Consider the following 18,395-nt stretch of genomic DNA (forward strand, 5'->3'; position numbering starts at 1 on the left):
GCACCGGTGATATGGAAGGTGGTGGCATTGTCTCGGTGTGGCACAAGAGAGTTGGAGAGACACGTGAGGGGAAATTTTGCGCAGTGTGGTACAGGTGTTCGAAGTCAGGCGACAGGAACGGCTCAGCGATGATGGTGACGGGAACAGTGAAGGAAGAAGAAGTGTTCTGGGTTGCATCAGCGTCCCGACAAAACGGATCGGCGAAGGGTCTCAGGGTGAGGTGCTGCGGAGGTCGGGCCCGGGGTTTGGCTCTGGCGATTTTCATTGACGTGGAGAAGCGATGGGGAGAGATAGGCACAAAAGGGCTGCAAAGTCTTCGCCGGTGATAGGGAGCGCTGACGGCAATGACAATAGATGGAAATTTCAGCGACAACAAGTTGTTCTGATTAATTGATCCAAGCTCTAATAACATATTGAATTTGGGAACGGAGAATAATATTTGTTGTAATTATCATTGATCAGTTATATACTATTTATAGAATTACAATAAGACTACATGTGATTACAACTCTACTAAGTTTGAATTTGAGTCTATCTCAAACTTATTTGTCGGTTTTTATCCTGATCTCTATCAAGCTCCACCTACTAGCCACGAACTAGCAACATGGAAGTTAAGAGCTCTGGTAGGGCAGCGGCAGTCCTAACTCATTTGTGTTATTTTCTTTGTGCTTTCTGGCTAAAACTCAAGTACGAGTCCGTCCCAACTCGCTTTTCTCCTGGATCAATTTTCTAACCCGCCTCATCTCAGCTGTCGCTGCTGTTAGGAGTTTTTAGCACTTTTTGACATGGATACAACGATTTCTTCCGGATAGCCCCTTTATGCGTTGAATCAGTAGGCGAAACTATTCACTATAAAGAAACAGTAATAATGCAATGATAATGGAAATGGGATTCGTCCAAAGCAATGAGACAAAACTTACGCAGAGGACTCTGGTTTTGCATGCGTGTGAAGATTATAAACGTCTAAATCCTGTTATCTTCCCACTCCCTACGCATTATGGGTGAAGAATTTTCGATCAAACAAAATAAACTCTTGTCTATTCTCTCGTCTTCTTCTGTTTCAACACCATCACCTATTTCACATTTGCACCACAGCCAAGTACCGACGCTCCCTGCAGAGGACAGACTTACAGATTTATGGTAAGATATTTGGTCTCTGAAACGACTCAACAATTTCTTTGCCGTGACTGTACATGAAGATATTTTCAGACTCGTCTACCATCATTTCTATCCTCATCCTCGTTTCCGCAGAAGAGGACACCCTTTCGCTTTCACCTTCAGAGAATCAATGACACTTGTCTACCTTCCCTACCATATTATTTGGGCAAGACGCTGCACTAACGTCATCCTCTGCTTTCTCTCCTTGCCGCCTTCTCTGAATCCTCTCTGAAAAAAGAAAGGTACCATGGCGAAAGGCAGCGAGGGGGAAGAAAAAGAGAACATGGCCGCTTGGCTAGTGGCCATCAATACGCTGAAGATTCAGCCTTTCAAACTTCCTTCCCTCGGTAGGTTGTCTGTTCTGCTTCTCCACCTTAATTTGTTGAAAAACAGAGACGATTTGTTCTCCTAGTGTTAAAAGATTTCCTGTGTTCCCTTTCTATGCTGAATCTCTTCCTGGGTTTCTTCCATTTTTTTTCATTTAGGGCCCCACGATGTGAAGATTCGGATGAAAGCTGTGGGTATTTGTGGTAGCGACGTTCATTTTCTCAAGGTAAGTGAGACCAGCCGGACTCTGCTCTGCTGGTATCGTAAGAACATTTTGACACTTGACATTGTTTGATAAGAGAAATACAAAATATCGCTGTGATTTTATGAAGTCTACTACATATATCTTAATTATTAAATCATTTTGTTTCTAAGAAAGAGCTGTTTATAGCTTATTCGCATTCGCTAGCATAGACCAGGCTCAGATGGTGTTTCCTTCGCTAATTTCTGATACAGACAATGCAACTAGCTAGCTACATAGTGAAAGAACCGATGGTCATTGGTCACGAGTGTGCTGGAGTGATAGAGGAAGTGGGCAGCGAGGTGAAGCATTTAGTTGCTGGTGACCGTGTTGCTATAGAGCCAGGGATCAGCTGCTGGCGCTGCGAGCCGTGCAAAAATGGACGTTATAATCTGTGCCCAGAAATGAAATTCTTTGCAACACCTCCAGTTCACGGTTCTCTGGCAAATCAGGTCTTCCTCTCACCAACTTTTGAAAATGCTTTCACGTATTGAGAAAACCCGCAGGGAAGAGCAATTTGCTGCATTCTGGAGAGCTCAGCGGGGCTTTTTCTTCGCATGTTTGTTGCAGATAGTACATCCGGCCGATCTGTGCTTTAAGCTACCAGATAACGTGAGCTTGGAGGAAGGGGCTATGTGTGAGCCCCTGAGTGTAGCCATCCATTCTTGCCGCCGAGCTGTTGTGGGATCTGAGACGAATGTTTTGATCATGGGAGCTGGTCCCATAGGCCTCGTTACCATGCTTGCTGCTCGTGCTTTTGGTTCCCCTCGCATTGCCATCGCGGATATTGATGATCATCGTTTATCTGCTGCCAAGGACCTCGGCGCAGATGAAGTTGTTAGAGTCTCAAAATACATGGAGGTTTCACCTTATGCTTTCCTTTGATTCCCATCACTTTCCCGATGACAACATAAAAGCCAATTTAGTGCTAAACCTTGTTCACCCAATATCTTCTATTTGTTGATTTCTTTTTTTCAGGACGTAGATGAGGAAGTGGCTAAAATACATAAGGCCATGGGGCACAGAGTCGATATAACCATTGATTGTGCTGGTTTAAGCAAGACCATGACAACTGCAATGAATGCCACCCGTCCTGGCGGGAAGGTTTGCCTTGTGGGCATGGGCCATAATGAACTTACTGTCCCTCTTACTTCTGCTGCTCAAAGGTACTTACAGTTATCAGTTTAGTTACTTCTGTAACCATCCAAGTAATCTAATGGGTAATTTGCAGGCAGTAATAGTTTTTGCACGTTTTTGGTACAGAGAGGTAGATATAGTGGGCGTCTTTCGCTACAAGAACACTTGGCCTCTAAGCATCGAGTTTCTGAGGACAGGAAAGATCGATGTGAAGCCTCTGATAACTCATAGGTTCGGGTTCTCTCAACCGGAAGTAGAAGAAGCTTTCGAGACTAGTGCTCGAGGGGGCAAGGCGATCAAAGTGATGTTCAACCTCGACTCGCGACAGTAATGTGGTAACTATCGGGCAAATTATGTTTGGTGGTAGACGTGACATACTGTATGTGTTAGAATAAACCTATGGAGCTTTTCCCACATGACATACTCCATGGAAAGACAAGCTCAGTAATAACAGATCCAGAAGGATTTGAAAGATTTGGATGTTTTGTTCCAAAGAGAAAAAATATGCCAATTCCTAAGTGCATTCAAATGATAACGAACCATCAGACTCAAATCCTCTACCATGATAACGAAGAAAACTAAATTATACCATTGTCAGCCATGTCTATTCACTTAGCTTGTCTCCTCCGTATCCATTTCAGTTTTTCATTTGTTTTCTTTGTTGCATCTATTGTTTTATTTGTTTTTTTTTCCAGAGGAGAAGAACAGTAAAAAGAAAAGAGAAAATATGATAAAGAAAGATATAAAAGAAGAAAATAAAAATTGTGGTGGAAGGAAGATGATCACAGGAGGAAGGCTAGAGAGCAACCGATTTATTATGTTCAAGAGGAAAAACCTTTCTCTAGTAAACAAAAAGAGCAACACGACAATGAACCAGAGGCCTGGGAATCTGAACAGAAGAAGAAGAAGAAGAAGAGGACAATGAAAAAGAGCAAAGAAGACAAAAGATAATGAAGAAGAACAAGGTAGAAATTGCAGAAGGCAAGGAGAGGAGGTGGGAAAAAAAGGGAGAGAGTTCGCTTCTTAGGGGTTCTACTACCTGAAAATGTTTAATCGAAACACTCAAAAGGTTTGAGGTTTTAACGATATCCTGTAACCAAGTACAAGATAATGAAATTGAAAACAAACACTAAAACATAACCCACAAGAAATTGAAAAAACATAATTATATCCTCATTAAAATAATTTTTAAAATAACAAACTTTTAATCTTCTAATGTAAGGACTACCCAAATGACCCATACAAAAATGGAGCAAGCAGCTCAAGTCAAAAAGCACAATGATTGAACGACATAGTAGCAACATTTGACAAAAGAAAAGAGAAATGTCTTGAGCAATAACCATTTGGGGCAACTATTGAATGGCCCCAAATAATTTTCAACAAGAAAGTTAGCCCATCCAACCGAATGAAACAAAGCCAATCATCTAACTAGTAGGAGAAGAAAGCTCTATGTTGAAGTCTCATTACTTGGATGACCGATCGACCAATCCAATGAAGGCAAGAACAAAAATTGAGAAAACCATGCACATTGAAGAAGTTCGCCCAACCTGAAAGACTTTGAACAATCGCCAAGTAAAGAGAAAAACCACTTGCAAGATGCTTTCTACAAGCGGTTTTAACGATCAAGAGAGAGAAAAGGAATTTAGAAAACCCTTTGGGCATATGTTTGAATAGAGTGAAGAAAAGAAAGAGAAATTTATCCAAAGGGAAAATTCCTGAAGAATTACCAGAAAGAAAGAGGCATTTATTTGAAGGGCACATTCAAGAAGAATCATCAGACAAGATTGGCTCCAATTTGACAAAGATAGGTCTTCAAAATCTATAGGTGACCAACTTATGTAATTAGCAGCTCACGAATATACTTTTAAATATTTTCTCAAGATCATTAGGCAAGATTTTTGTCAATTTTTATAAAACGACAATAGGTATCAAGTTGAATGGTTCGATTTTTGTATGTTGTGAACATATTTATTTTAGTTTTTTTCACTCAAAATAATTTTCTTGAAACTCCTAAAGCTTCCAAGACACTCCAAATCTCACACACACTTTTGAAATCAAATTTGGAAATTGAATTTGAGCTTTTGATTCAGTAATTCCCTGAAGAGAAAATATTTTTGGGCTTTCATTTTGAAATCTTCTTTTACTTAAGATCTTTTCTACAAACATCATTTCCCACTTTGAAATCATATTATACATTCTAGCATATGGATTTGTCAAGGCCATTGACTTATTATTTAGAGCTGAATTTAAAAAATCCAAGTCTGAACATCTTTGACTTTGCAATAATCTGATTGAATTAGTTGAGTACACTAAACTAGTGCTCTTGCACTTTGCATTCATCTATTAAGTTCAGATTACTACTCATGGGCTTATATTTTCAAATAATCATTTATATTGATTTGCTTGGTCTGATTTTCCCCAATTTTAAAAACCAATCCAAGTTTGTATTGAGATTTTAATTTTGAAATTTGGCCAACCAAGGACCTACTCAGATGCTATTTACATAGATTAGGTACATATGATTGGTTGTGCCTTGACTGATTGTGCATTGAAAAATCTACCTAAACAATAGACTTTCATAAAAGGACTGCTTAAGTAAGTAATCCTTCCAAGCTTTGATCAAGCCTTGAGTAGGCAAGACCGCCCCTCATCTCATTTGTTAGTTTGTTAGAGAAGATTAAGTGGTTGATGATTAGATATAGTAAATCCTTTGTGGTTCTAAGCTGTGATGCCTAGTTCATTGCAATCTTCCTAGAAGATTAAGTGTAGTAAACTTTTGTTGTTGTTGTGAGACTTGTAAGTCCTTGTGTAGGCAAACAGTGACAAAAATCCTTGTGTGCGTCTAGGCCAGTGTGCCTCTATGGGTCTAAGGGTCCATATTGATCAGCTAAAAAATCCCTTTGTGGTTCAAGGCTATCTGTCCAGTTTGGGCTATAAATTTATAAGAGGGTGTGCTATTATAAGTTGATCACTATGGTCAATTAAGTAGCATAAGACCCGATGTGGGCAGAATTTTAATTGATCCTTATGATTAGTTATTATAGATATCATTTGATAACTCAAACATAGTGAGTTAACTTCAAGGTGGAAACACCTGGGATTCTATTAGCACTCCATGGAGAGAATTGTGAACCACTATAAATCCTTGTGCTCCTTATGTGATTGACTACTTTGCTTGGACTTGATTATGGAATTAAAATTGTACAATGAATTATGCAAACAGGTGAACATACACAAGCCAAATTAAAAATGAGTAATAACTTAGTAGAATAATTAACAAACTCATTCACGACCTTCTTGTCTATGCCGCACGGGACCTAATGCAAGACATCTCTCATGCTCCCACTCACACTAGAGCATAAACATTAACCATGCCTAACTTGTTATTTAATTTTTGAAACTGTTTCTTTGAAAGTGATGATTGCAAATGACTAGTAAGGTATATATTTGTATCTATTTTATAAGTAGAAGGGTAAATTAAATAGATAAGAAATGAGACACCAACTTGGCTTGGTTTCCAATATTAATGATTTTTTTTTTCATAGAGCAAATTAGGTTAGAAGTAGGAAGTTAGGCGTAGACAGTTTCTTAATTAGAAGTAGGAAATTACTTAGAAGCATATTTACTTGTTGCAAATTTTTGTTCCTACTCATAACGTTCTTGTAGCCTAACCTTTGTTGCTTTGAATGTTGATATTTTTTAATAAAAAATTGACTAGATAAAAAATTTTCCTTTAAAAAGTAGAGTAAAAAAGCTTTCCTCTAAGGTATAATTTATAATCTAAAATTGTGATATGAAAGCACAAAATTGGAGGAAATACCTTTTCTACTGCCATAATTGAGAAACCTTGGAGGCATAATAGGGTTTCAACAAGTTTGGGAGACAGTGATGTTGACCTAGGTTGATTCAAGTTCCCAATTTTGATGATAATAAAACTTAAGCTAGTGAGCTTGTTAATTCTAGGGCCTTAGCAAGTAGAAAATTTAGTTAGAAGAAGAACAAAAGAAATAAGAAGAAAAGAGATGAAGAGAAGAAGAGGAAGAGCTGTAGTTGTTTAGAGATGGAGAAAGCTAAAACGTGAGAGAGTTTGAGAGAAGAGAAAGCTCCCCCTCAGGGCATATAGGATGAACTCCTTCTTGGTTTCCATTATAATGAAAGAAAATTTTATGTAATGGCACTTCTACCATTAGGTAGAAATATCATCGTGCCAGTTCTTTTAGTATTCTCCCATAGGTTGGCGTAAAAACATCAAATACACCTAACTTGGAACAAGTAAGTTGAAGTGTCTTGGTAGCAATTGCCTTGGTGAAGATCTGCAAGTTGACTCTTGGTAGGAATGTAATGCATGCTCATACTTTCAACATTAAGTTTCTCTGAAATAAAGTGACAATTTATTTGTGTTTGGTTCTCTCATGAAATAATAGATTTGTGGCAATATCAATAAAACCTTGATTATCACAATGGAGTTTCATTGGAGTGTCTACCAAAAATCTGAGTTTTGTGAGCAATGACTTCAGCCATGGCTCATGTTAGTTAGTGAAATGTTATGGGTTTTCCACTACATTTTATTTCTTGATGCACAATGTCACCAAATTTTCTCCTACTATAGTACACAAACCAGAGGTAGACTTCTTATCATATGAAGAGTTTAACCAATCTACATTAGCAAACCCTTCAATTTTATGTCTCCATGGTACAACAATCATTGCTTGAGCTCTTCTTCAAATACTTCAAAAAAAAGCAAGTGCTTTCCTGTGAGATAATTGATGTTTATGCATAAACTAGTTGACACCACTTACAATAAATGAAATATTTGATGTATTAACTATCAAGCAGATTAGTGTACTTACAAGTCTTTGGAACTTTCCTAGTGAGATAATTGATGTTTATGCATAAACTAGTTGACATCACTTACAATAAATGAAATATTTGATGTATTAACTATCAACCAGATTAGTGTACTTACAAGTCTTTGGAACTTTCCAACATCTACCTCCTCACTTGACACATGGCTACAAATTTGGCTCTATTAAAGTATCAAGAAGTTGGCGATGCAATATTCTAATTTCTTTAAGTAAATCAAGTACATACTTTCTTTGGGATAAGATAATGCTATGTTGAGACTTTAATATTTCAATACCCATAAAATACTTCAATTGGCTCTTATCACTTCCAATAATAATTAAGTCATCCACATAAATAACCACTAGAACCACACCATTATAGATGTGCTAAACAAAAATAGCGTGATCCGTCTCACACCTTTTGAAACCAACCCACATACCAACTTGGTGAATTTAACAAACCATGCCCATAGTGATTTTGTAGGCCCATACAATAGATTTGTTATGCCTACAAACTTTATCCCCTCCAATCACTAAACAAAGTGGTTGAAGCATATATACGAAGCATATATACCTCTTTAAGCAAACCAACTTGAAGGATGACATTGTTAACATCAAATTGACATACTGACCACTTGAAATTGGTAGCAACAGAGAGAAGAAATCTAACTGAATTAAGTTTGGCGACGGGGTAAAAGGTCTCCTCATAATCGATTCCATAAGTTCGAGTAAAACCTTTGGTGACTAACCCAACTTTAACCATCTGGATTATGTTTGACTGTGAAAATTTATCTATAACCACAAGTTCCTTCAATGAGGTAAAGAAATTAAGTTCCAAGTCTTGTTGCTATATATGGCAAGTTTCTTTCCAACCCTCTTCATGATTTTGGAACATCTAGAAAACAACAACAATCTTAGGAGAGTTTAAGTGGTTATAAAATTAGAAATAGGATGAGAAGTGGAGGCTTATGAGGAACATAAAAAAGTGGTTTTGTAAAAAATTCAATTGGTCGAGTATCATATGGAGGTCCAAAACCAAATGGAGAAGAAGAAACTCTCTAAACTCATAATAAAAAGATCAAGAAGGTGAGTGGCCAGCCAATAGAGAGCAAGGATAAGACACTTCTTGAACTGAAGTATGTGTAGGTGGCTGTTTTAGTGGTTCAATTGGTTGGGATATACCAACAGAAGACACGAAAAGTTGGAAGAATAAACACCATGGAATAAAATAGTTGGTTCTCTAAGAAAGTAACATTCACATAAACAATTGTTTTATATAAGGAAGGATTGTAATAAACATACCTTTTTTATTCTGAGAGTAACCTTAGAAAAAATGATTTGGGAGGAAGTTTAAGTCTACCTAGCAAAAGATTATGAACAGAATGGATACATCTAAACACTCAAGCTAATAGAGGAAATGATTGTTTATAAGGAAATAAAGATGAAAAAGGTAATTTATGACCAATAACATGGCAGGTATGCGATTAATGAGATAACATACAAAAAAAAATAAAAAATATGGCAAGTAAAACTGAGGAACTTACATGGATAAAAAGTAATGCTCTAGAAAATTCCAACAAGTATCTATTTTTCATCTCAACCACTCCATTTTTCTAGGAACTATATGCACACAATGTTTGAAAAATAATTATTTTTGGTGCACAATAACCTTGGAATAGAAAAGAGATGTATTCCCTTACATTGTCAAGCTAGAAGATCTAAAAAATAATCTAAAATTGAGTTGCAACCATATTATAAAAGGAGGTAAAAGTAGGGATACTCCGGATCCATCCTTTTTAAGTATAACAAGGTTACACGAGTGCAATCATCTACAAAATGACAAAGTACTATGACTGAGTAATACTGGGAGCATTTACTAGTCTCCAAGCATCAGAATCGACTAAAGAAAAAGACTACTGTTGGCCTAGATGGCTTCTCAAGAGGGGGTGAATTGAACTTTTACAAAAATAAACTAAATTATGCAAGAATTTAAGTAAATAAAAAATGCACATATTGAGACAAAAATTCATGCACCACAAATAACTTCAAATGGTTTGTTATTGATGTTCCCTTATTGGCCTTTATTGCTGAAGAACCCGTGCTTGAGAAATTCCACTATTATTAGCTCTATTTGCTTGGAATTTATAAGAAAGAGTTTCTAGCTCTCTTCCATGCCACTTATATGCCCGAAAATATGTTTAAAAAATAATCTATGCATGAGATTAGCTATATTCTAGCTCTGGCAAACCTTTCTTTCTAGATTTGGACAAGGTTTTAAATGAACCTATCAAGAAAATAAAAATTGCACAATGAAGAAAAACTTACACCCTTTAGATTTTTTAAGAGAGAACTTTCACCTTGAAATGTCTAAGCATCCAGCCTTTGATGCACAATGGTGATGAATAGGAGCTTGAATATATGCAGGCAAGGAGAGGAATTTGAGAAACGATAGAATTTTTTTGCAAAAATGATCTCTTTGTTTCTCAAAATAGGACTTAGGAAGGAATTTCAAGTGTTTGAGAATAGAATGCAATACGTATGCCATGAATTTCATCCTTACTGTTAGAAAATATAGGCAAGCTTGGGTGTTATTTTTGTAATTATCTTATGTTTTTGTCGTTTCCTCACTCCTACTAGGTGAAGGTTATACTTGTAATATTGATACTTTTATCCTCTATAAATAAAGCTTAAGGGAGAGGATTTGTGGTAGTTCCAAAACCCTAATTTGTCCTCGCCTTTCTCTCTTTCAACCTTCCTCTCTCCTTCCCTCTCTATTCTTCTCCTCCTCTCTTCCTCTCCTTCTTTCCTCTCCTCTTCTGTTATGGACTCCAAAGCATCTCGGGTAATAAACAGACGTAGGAATTAATTTATGGAATTTCATTTTGGTCTTATGTTGGTTTATTTGTAATTTTCATGAACTTGGTACCCTCGGGCTGGGCTTGTCATTTGCGTCCCTAATCCTATTTAAATAGGAGAAGGAGCTATCATGAGATGAAGCATTGAAATCAATTAGAAAGTAGTGGTGGGATTCTCCCTCTCAGAGGTCCAGGTCGAGCTTCCTTCAAAGCTCAATTCTCCCCTCACCATTGCATATTCTAAACACAGGAAAATCATTACCACGTCAAGAGAAAATCTAGAGGAAAGAGGTGAAAGAAGGTGACGAGATCCATGGCAAGGGCAGATCCTAACATCATGGTATCAGACAGGACCACCCTTGGGGATTCCTCTTCCCATATTGATGTGCGTCAAACCATGGAGGAATTGCAGCATACCGTGGAGAACAATAGAATTCGCACAGACTCTGAAATTTCAGCCATTAACGACACTCTGCAACACCTACTCCTCCGAGTGGAGGAAGGCTTTGCTTGGGGTCCTACGCTGCCGGGAAGTTCTACACTTTCGGCCGAGCACCTCCCTCCCCAACCGCCCCCACTTCCACCACACCTGCGCAACCACCCTCCCACAGCCATGGGACCCCCCACGCACCAGGCCAAAATATGCGACCCAAGTATGCCAAGCTTGACTTTCTTACCTATGAAGGGTCTAAGGATCCCTTGATCTGGTGACCAGCTATTTTACAATCAAAGAACACATGCTGATGACCGGGTTCATTTAGCTGCCTTCCATATGCTCGATGAAGCGCTCCTATGGTACCACCAATTTCATTTGGAGCATCATGTTCATGATTGGGATTTATTTAAAGAATATTGCATGTTTAGGTTTGGTCCTCCTACCCGTAGCAACCCTTTGGGGGATTTGGTGAATTTGAAACAGACTGGAACAATTGAATTGTATCAGAAACACTTTCAGGAATGCCTGGCCTGCGCCTGTCGCTTTGTGCCTCCATCGCAACATGTTAATCTATTTATTGCTGGGTTGATCGAGGCCTTGCGTTTGGAAGTAGAATTGCATGACCCTCAAGACTTGGCCCATGACCCTTGCCAGGACTATAGATACCAAACAACATGTCCTCATGGAGTCTCTGGTCAGAAAACCTTCTTGGCCAAGCAGGGGCCCCACTAGTGCCCCATCATCCTATTCAGGGACTCCACACCCTGGGCAAAATTCAATGCCTCGTCCTGAAAATTCTCCCACCACGCCCCCAACCCAATATATTCGTCGCCTGTCTAGACCTGAGATGGAACAACGATGAGCCAAGGATTTTGTTATAACTATGATGAACAATATATCCAGGGTCACCAATGCAAACGTTTATTCTGGTTGGAGGTATTGGATGACACAGAGGAAGATCCACCATTGGAAGACAGTGATGAGACCGTAGAGGATGAACCAGCCATTTCTCTCCATGCTATGACTGGCTTGCGTAGCTCCAATACTATGCAAGTATGTGCGGGTTTGCAACATCTATAGTTACTATCACTAGTGGATTCATGCAGCACTCACAATTTCATTAGTCAGCTAGCCACACAACAACTTGGGTTGCAGATTAAAACTAACATGGGCATCTAATAGATGCCATATTCTGACATGAGAACCAGGTTAATTATAATAGAATAACCCTTATAATTGTGTTATAGGTGGTTATTTATCAGTTTTCAAATAAAACGTGCATTTATTGAATTTGGCATTAATCACTGTCTATATTGCATATTTTTCTCTTCTGAATTATATTTCATTGCTTTTAGGGTTTATTTCTTCTTGAAATGCTTTTTATGGATTCAATTATGGAATTTCAGGAGAATTTTGGTGGAGAAGGAGATATTTACCAAAATGCCCTCAGTGAAAGGGAGGTGATTTTTTAGGGAAAATCGTATTAAAACAAGGGGACGATCGACGAAAGAGGGGAGCCCCGTCGACTGAAACAGGGGAGCACAGTGGACCGAAATAGGGGAAGACCCGAGAGGATTTTGCAACTGTCGTTCGCCGTGCCACCATCATTCGCCGCACCACCGTCGTCCACCGCCATCCGGAAACCGAGAACAGACCTGAGGAGAGCTCGAGAGAGTCTCCGTCGCGGCGAGTTCGATAGTGCCAGTTTCTGCTCGCCAGGCCAAGAGGTGACCTGAGACGGCTCCTCCGGTGCCAATTCCGCATTCCGACCATCCTCCGGCGACGATTACCTATTTTCGACCCTTTCCTGAGCTATTCCGACTTCGACAGAGACTCGAGAGAGCCAGTTAGAGGACTTCAGCTCCGTTCCATTCTTGGCCAGTCGTCACCTCCATCCGTGGGTTTCTATCCTTCTTCACCGGCGTCGTCTCTACCTACGGCCACTCACTCTTGCTACCCGAAGCCATCAATTTCTGGAAATTGTAGCACCCGTGAGAACGAGTCTACTGCTTGAGCGAGAGGAAGGAGAAGGGGAGTAATCCATCATTTTGGAATTTAATTTTCCTATAGTTTGAACTAAGGTCTTGAATGTTTATTAAATTTGATTTGAGAATTAATGTTTATCGAATATTCGTTTTCTGGATATTTGATTAAATTAGATAATTAGGGTAGGATTGTAAGCTAGGTTGGATTTTGGTATTTTAATCCGATTTCTATCTTTCACTCTATGCGCTCGAGAGGGGATAGATTCAAGGATTGAGAAATCGGATTTGTGGTTACGTGGTGCTCGAGAGAGGCACGAATCACGGTTAAATCCAAAGTTGATAATTTTAGCATCATTATAATAGGAAATTGATTCTCTGCATTCTATTGTAATCCAATCTCTGTCATTAGCTCTAGGCGCCCGAGAGGGGCTAGACGCAAGGATTGAGAATCCGGATTCGTGGTTACATGGTGCTCGAGAGAGGCACGTATCACGATAAAATCCAGAGTTGACGTTTCCTATTGTGCAAGTAGTTAATCAGATTATTGCTTAATAATTTAGGATATAATTAGTGTTTAGTTCAGATTAATTCATCATATTTGGTTAGGCTAGTTGACTGAAGAATACACAAAATTCAGTCCTCCCTGTGGATATGACCCTCGCTTCCCGCTAGATTACATGAACGATTCGTACGCCTGCGAAGTATAAAAGCTGATGTAATTAAATTTCACATCAAGTTTTTGGCGCCGTTGCTGGGGAGGCACGTATTAAGTGTTTTTCCTTGTTCTCCATAGTCTTAGGTTAGATTTATTTTTATTTTATTTTATTTTATTTTTTCTTTCATAATTTTATCTTGGTGATTTTGTATGGAATTATTTTTATTTCTTCTAGTTAATTCGTATTTTTCAGTAGTGAGTTTGTTAGCTTAATTTGATAGTTCATTTTGTTTCTTTTTGTGTTTTTATGCACGGGCGCCGCTCCCTAGGTGAACCATTAGCTCCCTTTGTTGAAGAAGTAGAACATATTTGTAGGAAAACACCAGAAGTCAAGTTAGGAGCTACCATAGCTAATCAGGGTGAACCATTACAGTTACTTGCAGCCGGTGACCGTAGAGCCCTGAGGGATTATTCTGTCCCATCCCACTTCACATCACCTTCTTGCTTTATATTGCCACCCACTACTGCCGCCAGTTATGAGTTGAAACCGGGTGTGATCCAATTCCTCCCTACATTCTATGGGTTGGAGAAGGAGGACCCTTATTACCACATCAAGGAATTCTTAGATATCTGTGCGACTTTCAAATTCCAGAATTTCTCAGATGACTCTATCCGGTTAAGGCTTTTTCCATTTTCACTTAAGGATAAGGCCAAGTCTTGGCTTAATTCCTTGGAGGTGGGCAGCATTACTTCATGGGACACATTAGTCACAAATTTTTATCCAAGTACTTTCCCATTCAGATAACTACAGCCCTCAGGAGAGAAATCTCCAACTTTATGCAGCTAGAGGGTGAACACTTTTATGAGGCTTGGGAGAAATGGAAGGATTTGATCCGTAGGTGTCCGCATCATGGGTTTGAGAAATGGCATTTAGTGCAATACTTTTATCAAGGTCTTACACCCCAGGTTAGATCCATGGTCAATGCAATGAGTGGTGGGAGTTTGATAGGTAAGAGTGCTAGTGAGGCGTGGGACTTCTTTGAAACGTTGAGTGATCAATCTCAGCAATGGGGTTCGTCATTTAATGTTGATAGGAGATCCCACGAAGCCAAAAGAGGGGGTCTCTACGAGGTTAGTGAAACACCCATGCTCATGGCCAAGATTGAGGGGTTGACTAGAAAAATTGATGCCCTTATGGTGTCCAAGAGTTCACCTGCTCCTGACCCATCTACTCTGTCTGTGCCATATGCTCTGGTTCATCTCATCCCACACAAATGTGTCCATCTAGTTCATCCTACCCGGAGCTCATTGAGGACTTGAATGCAGTCCAGAATTTTCATAGACCAAACCGGAATGATCCTTTTTCGGAAACATATAATCCGGGTTAGGCTAGGCACCCAAATTTCTCATGGTCCAAGGGCCCACAGGTTGGGGGTCCTCCAAGGTTTACTCAACCCCAAGCTTCGCGCCCACACTTCACTTAACAACCATTGATTCCAAAAAAACCTTCACTTGAGGATACACTTCAATTATTCATGCAGAATACATAGTCCTCCATTGCTAAACTTGAAATGCAAGTGAGTTAGTTGGCAAGCCACATGAGTGAACATGCACAAAATAGACTCCCGAGTCAAACCATTCCTAACCCCAAAAGCACACATGAGAGTGGGTCGAGTTCCAATCCCCACCACGAGCAAGCCAAAGCCATAACCACCCTTAGGAGTGGTCGTGAGTTGAACAATGGGGTAGGGACCACTAAGTCTAAGGAGTCAAAGGATGACAATGGGGACACATCATTGAGTGAAGAACCTCCAAGTTCTCCACCAACAGCCAAGCAGATCCCTAACCAAGTCCCACCAGCTCCTTATCTGCAGAGGTTATTGGGCCCACCTAGGAAAGGAGATAGCATGCATGAAACGTTGGAACTGTTTAGTAAGGTTCACATTAACATTCCACTTCTTGATGCTATTAGGCAAGTCCCTGCCTATGCCCGATTTTTGAAAGACCTTTGTACACAGAAGAGAAAACAACATGTTAACAAAAAGGTCTTTCTTACTGAGAATGTAAGCTCAATTCTGAAGCACAACACTCCTCCTAAAGTTAAAGATCCTGGATGTCCCACAATTTCATGTGTCATTGGTGAACATACCATCTAGAGAGCTCTTCTTGACTTAGGGGCAAGTGTGAATTTGCTTCCTTTCTTTGTGTACCAGCAATTAGGTTTGGGGGAATTGAAGCCTACTCCCATCACACTTCAACTAGCTGACCGTTCTGTCAAGATACCACAAGGAATAGTTGAAGATGTTTTGATAAAAGTGGACAAATTTCTGTTCCGGGTTGATTTCATTGTTCTTGATACAGAACCAGTAGTCAATGTGACCAACCAAATTCCTGTCATCCTAGGATGTCCCTTCTTAGCCACATCTAATGCTATCATTAATTGTAAAAGTGGTGAGTTGGAATTGTCTTTTGGAAATTTTAAGGTCTCGTTGAATGTGTTTAATGCCGGGCACCACCCACTTGAGTCTGATGATCTGAGTCATGCATTTAAGATAGAGACTGTTATGCTTGATGACGAATCCACTCTTGAATATTTTGAGTCTTGCATAACATCTTTAGACATGGACTATTTTGATGAGGAAACATATTTCTGAGAGGTTGACTCTTTACTCAGTTCTGTACCTCTGTTGGAAGAAGCTTATGAGGTTGTCACAATTGATCATCCACAGGATCTTCATCTTAACTTGGACAAACCTCTTGAAACTTCCAAGCTAGATCTTAAGCCACTTCCTCCCACGTTGAAGTATGCGTTCTTGGGGCCCATGAACTCATTGCCAGTCATTATTTCCTCTGATTTGAGTATTGAACAGGAGGAACAATTGACTGAAGTTTTACAAGAACACAGAGAGGCATTGGGGTGGACTCTTGATGCCTTAAAAGGGATTAGCCCCTCCATATGCATGCATCGTATTCATTTTGAGGAGGGGACTAAAGCCACACGTGAGATGTAACGTAGGTTAAATCCCCATATGCTGGAGGTTGTGAGAGAAGAAGTCATCAGGTTGCTTGTGACAGGAATCATTTACCCTATTTTCGATAGCACCGGGTGAGTCCAATTTAAGTTGTCCCTAAGAAAGGGGGGATAATGATAATGAAAAATGAGAGTGGTGAATTGATTCCCACAAGAACTACCACCAAGTGGCGTGTTTGTATTGACTATAGAAAACTTAATTCCGCCACTAGGAAGGATCACTTCCTACTACCTTTCATTGATCAGGTGCTAGAACGATTGGCCGGCCACAATTTTTATTGCTTCTTAGATGGATACTCCGGCTACAATCAAATTCCCATTGCTCCAGAAGACCAGGAAAAGACCACATTCACGTGTCCGTTTGGCACCTATGCTTACAGACTCATGCCTTTTGGTTTATGCAATGCGCCCGCCACTTTCCAACGGTGCATGATGAGTATCTTTTCTGACATGGTTGGTGACTTTTTAGAGGTCTTTATGGATGAATTTTCTGTGTTTGGCTCTAGTTTTGATACATGTTTGCAAAATCTTTCACTCGTATTGTCCCGTTGCATTAAGTCCAATTTAGTCTTGAATTGGGAGAAATGCCACTTCATGGTAAAAGAAGGAATTGTTTTAGGACATGTAGTGTCTGAGGGGGGGTAGAAGTGGACAAAGCCAAGGTTGACCTAATTGCCAATCTGCCACCACCTACTTCTGTGAAGGAGGTGCGTTCTTTCCTTGGCCATGCTGGATTCTATAGGCGCTTCATTAAGGACTTTAGCAAAATTTCTTGTCCTTTGACGAATTTGCTTGCTCAAGATGTTGCTTTTGTCTGTGATGATGCCTGTATTCATGCTTTTGAGACACTGAAGAAATGTTTGTCCACTGCACCTATTGTCCAACCCCCTACTTGGTCTTTGCCTTTTGAGTTGATGTGTGATGCCTCTGATTATGCATTGGGGGCTGTTTTGGGGCAAAAGACGGATAAAATTCCCTGTGTCATTCAGTATGCTAGCCGCACTCTTCATGATGCTCAATTGAATTACACTACCACTGAGAAGGAGTTGCTAGTTGTTGTGTTTGCCTTGAACAAATTCAGATCATATATGTTAGGGTCAAAGGTTATAGTGTTCACTGATCATTCTGCTTTGAAGTACTTATTATCCATCAAGGACACTAAACCTCGCTTGATTAGATGGATCTTGCAATTGCAAGAATTTGACCTTGAAATTCGAGATAAGAAAGGTTGTGAGAATGTTGTTGCTGATCATCTATCTAGGATCTGTGTAGCACCTCAGGAAGGATTCCTTCCTTTAAATGATTCCTTCCCTGATGAACAACTTCTCCAAGTATCCCAGTTGCCTTGGTTTGCTGACATAGTCAACTATCTTGTAACTCTTAAGATTCCTGATTATTGGACTAAACAAGATCGGTTGAAATTCTTTTCCCAAGTCAAACATTTTTTTTTGGGATGACCCTTATTTGTTCAAGGTGTGTCCTGACCAAGTCATTAGGCGTTGTGTACCTGAGCAAGACTTTGTCAACATTCTTGAATTTTGTCATTCCCACGCATGTGGTGGACATTTTGGTGCTAGAAAGACCACAACTAAAGTCTTGAAATGTGGTTTCTATTGGCCTTCATTATTTAGAGATGCCCATGAGTTTTGTCGTGTGTGTGATAGATGCCAACGGACTGGTTGTTTGTCTAGGAAGAACATGATGCCTCTTAACCCCATTCTTATTG

At 39.6% G+C, this 18,395-nt stretch overlaps 1 protein-coding gene and 1 non-coding gene across 2 annotated transcripts; one reads left to right on the forward strand and one right to left on the reverse strand.

Annotated features, from left to right (window-relative positions):
* Nucleotides 1-1,376: 1,376 nt before the first annotated feature.
* On the forward strand, nt 1,377-3,446 carry LOC137934513 (sorbitol dehydrogenase-like). The gene is made up of 6 exons (XM_068778900.1): nt 1,377-1,505; nt 1,644-1,711; nt 1,942-2,178; nt 2,297-2,587; nt 2,705-2,892; nt 2,990-3,446. Exons 1-6 carry the CDS (start codon nt 1,406-1,408, stop codon nt 3,192-3,194), a joined length of 1,089 nt encoding a protein of 362 aa, XP_068635001.1. The 5' UTR covers nt 1,377-1,405; the 3' UTR covers nt 3,195-3,446.
* Nucleotides 3,447-14,448: 11,002 nt separating this feature from the next.
* Nucleotides 14,449-14,555, reverse strand: LOC137935622 (small nucleolar RNA R71). Its single transcript, XR_011109321.1, has one exon. It is a non-coding gene; the product is annotated as a small nucleolar RNA R71 (small nucleolar RNA).
* Nucleotides 14,556-18,395: the final 3,840 nt, after the last annotated feature.

Source organism: Aristolochia californica, unplaced genomic scaffold, assembly GCF_029961685.1.
Source record: "Aristolochia californica isolate CCGP_79_NKW_82.1479 unplaced genomic scaffold, dmAriCali1.0.hap1 SCAF_6, whole genome shotgun sequence".
Classification (NCBI taxonomy): Eukaryota; Viridiplantae; Streptophyta; class Magnoliopsida; order Piperales; family Aristolochiaceae; genus Aristolochia; species Aristolochia californica.

Coding starts and splice junctions, on each gene's coding strand:
- LOC137934513 (XM_068778900.1), top strand. CDS start 1,406: ATGGCGAAAGGCAGCGAGGGGGAAGAAAAAGAGAACATGGCCGCTTGG. Junction 2,179..2,296: donor ACGGTTCTCTGGCAAATCAG/GTCTTCCTCTCA, acceptor TGTTTGTTGCAG/ATAGTACATCCGGCCGATCT. Junction 2,588..2,704: donor GAGTCTCAAAATACATGGAG/GTTTCACCTTAT, acceptor TCTTTTTTTCAG/GACGTAGATGAGGAAGTGGC.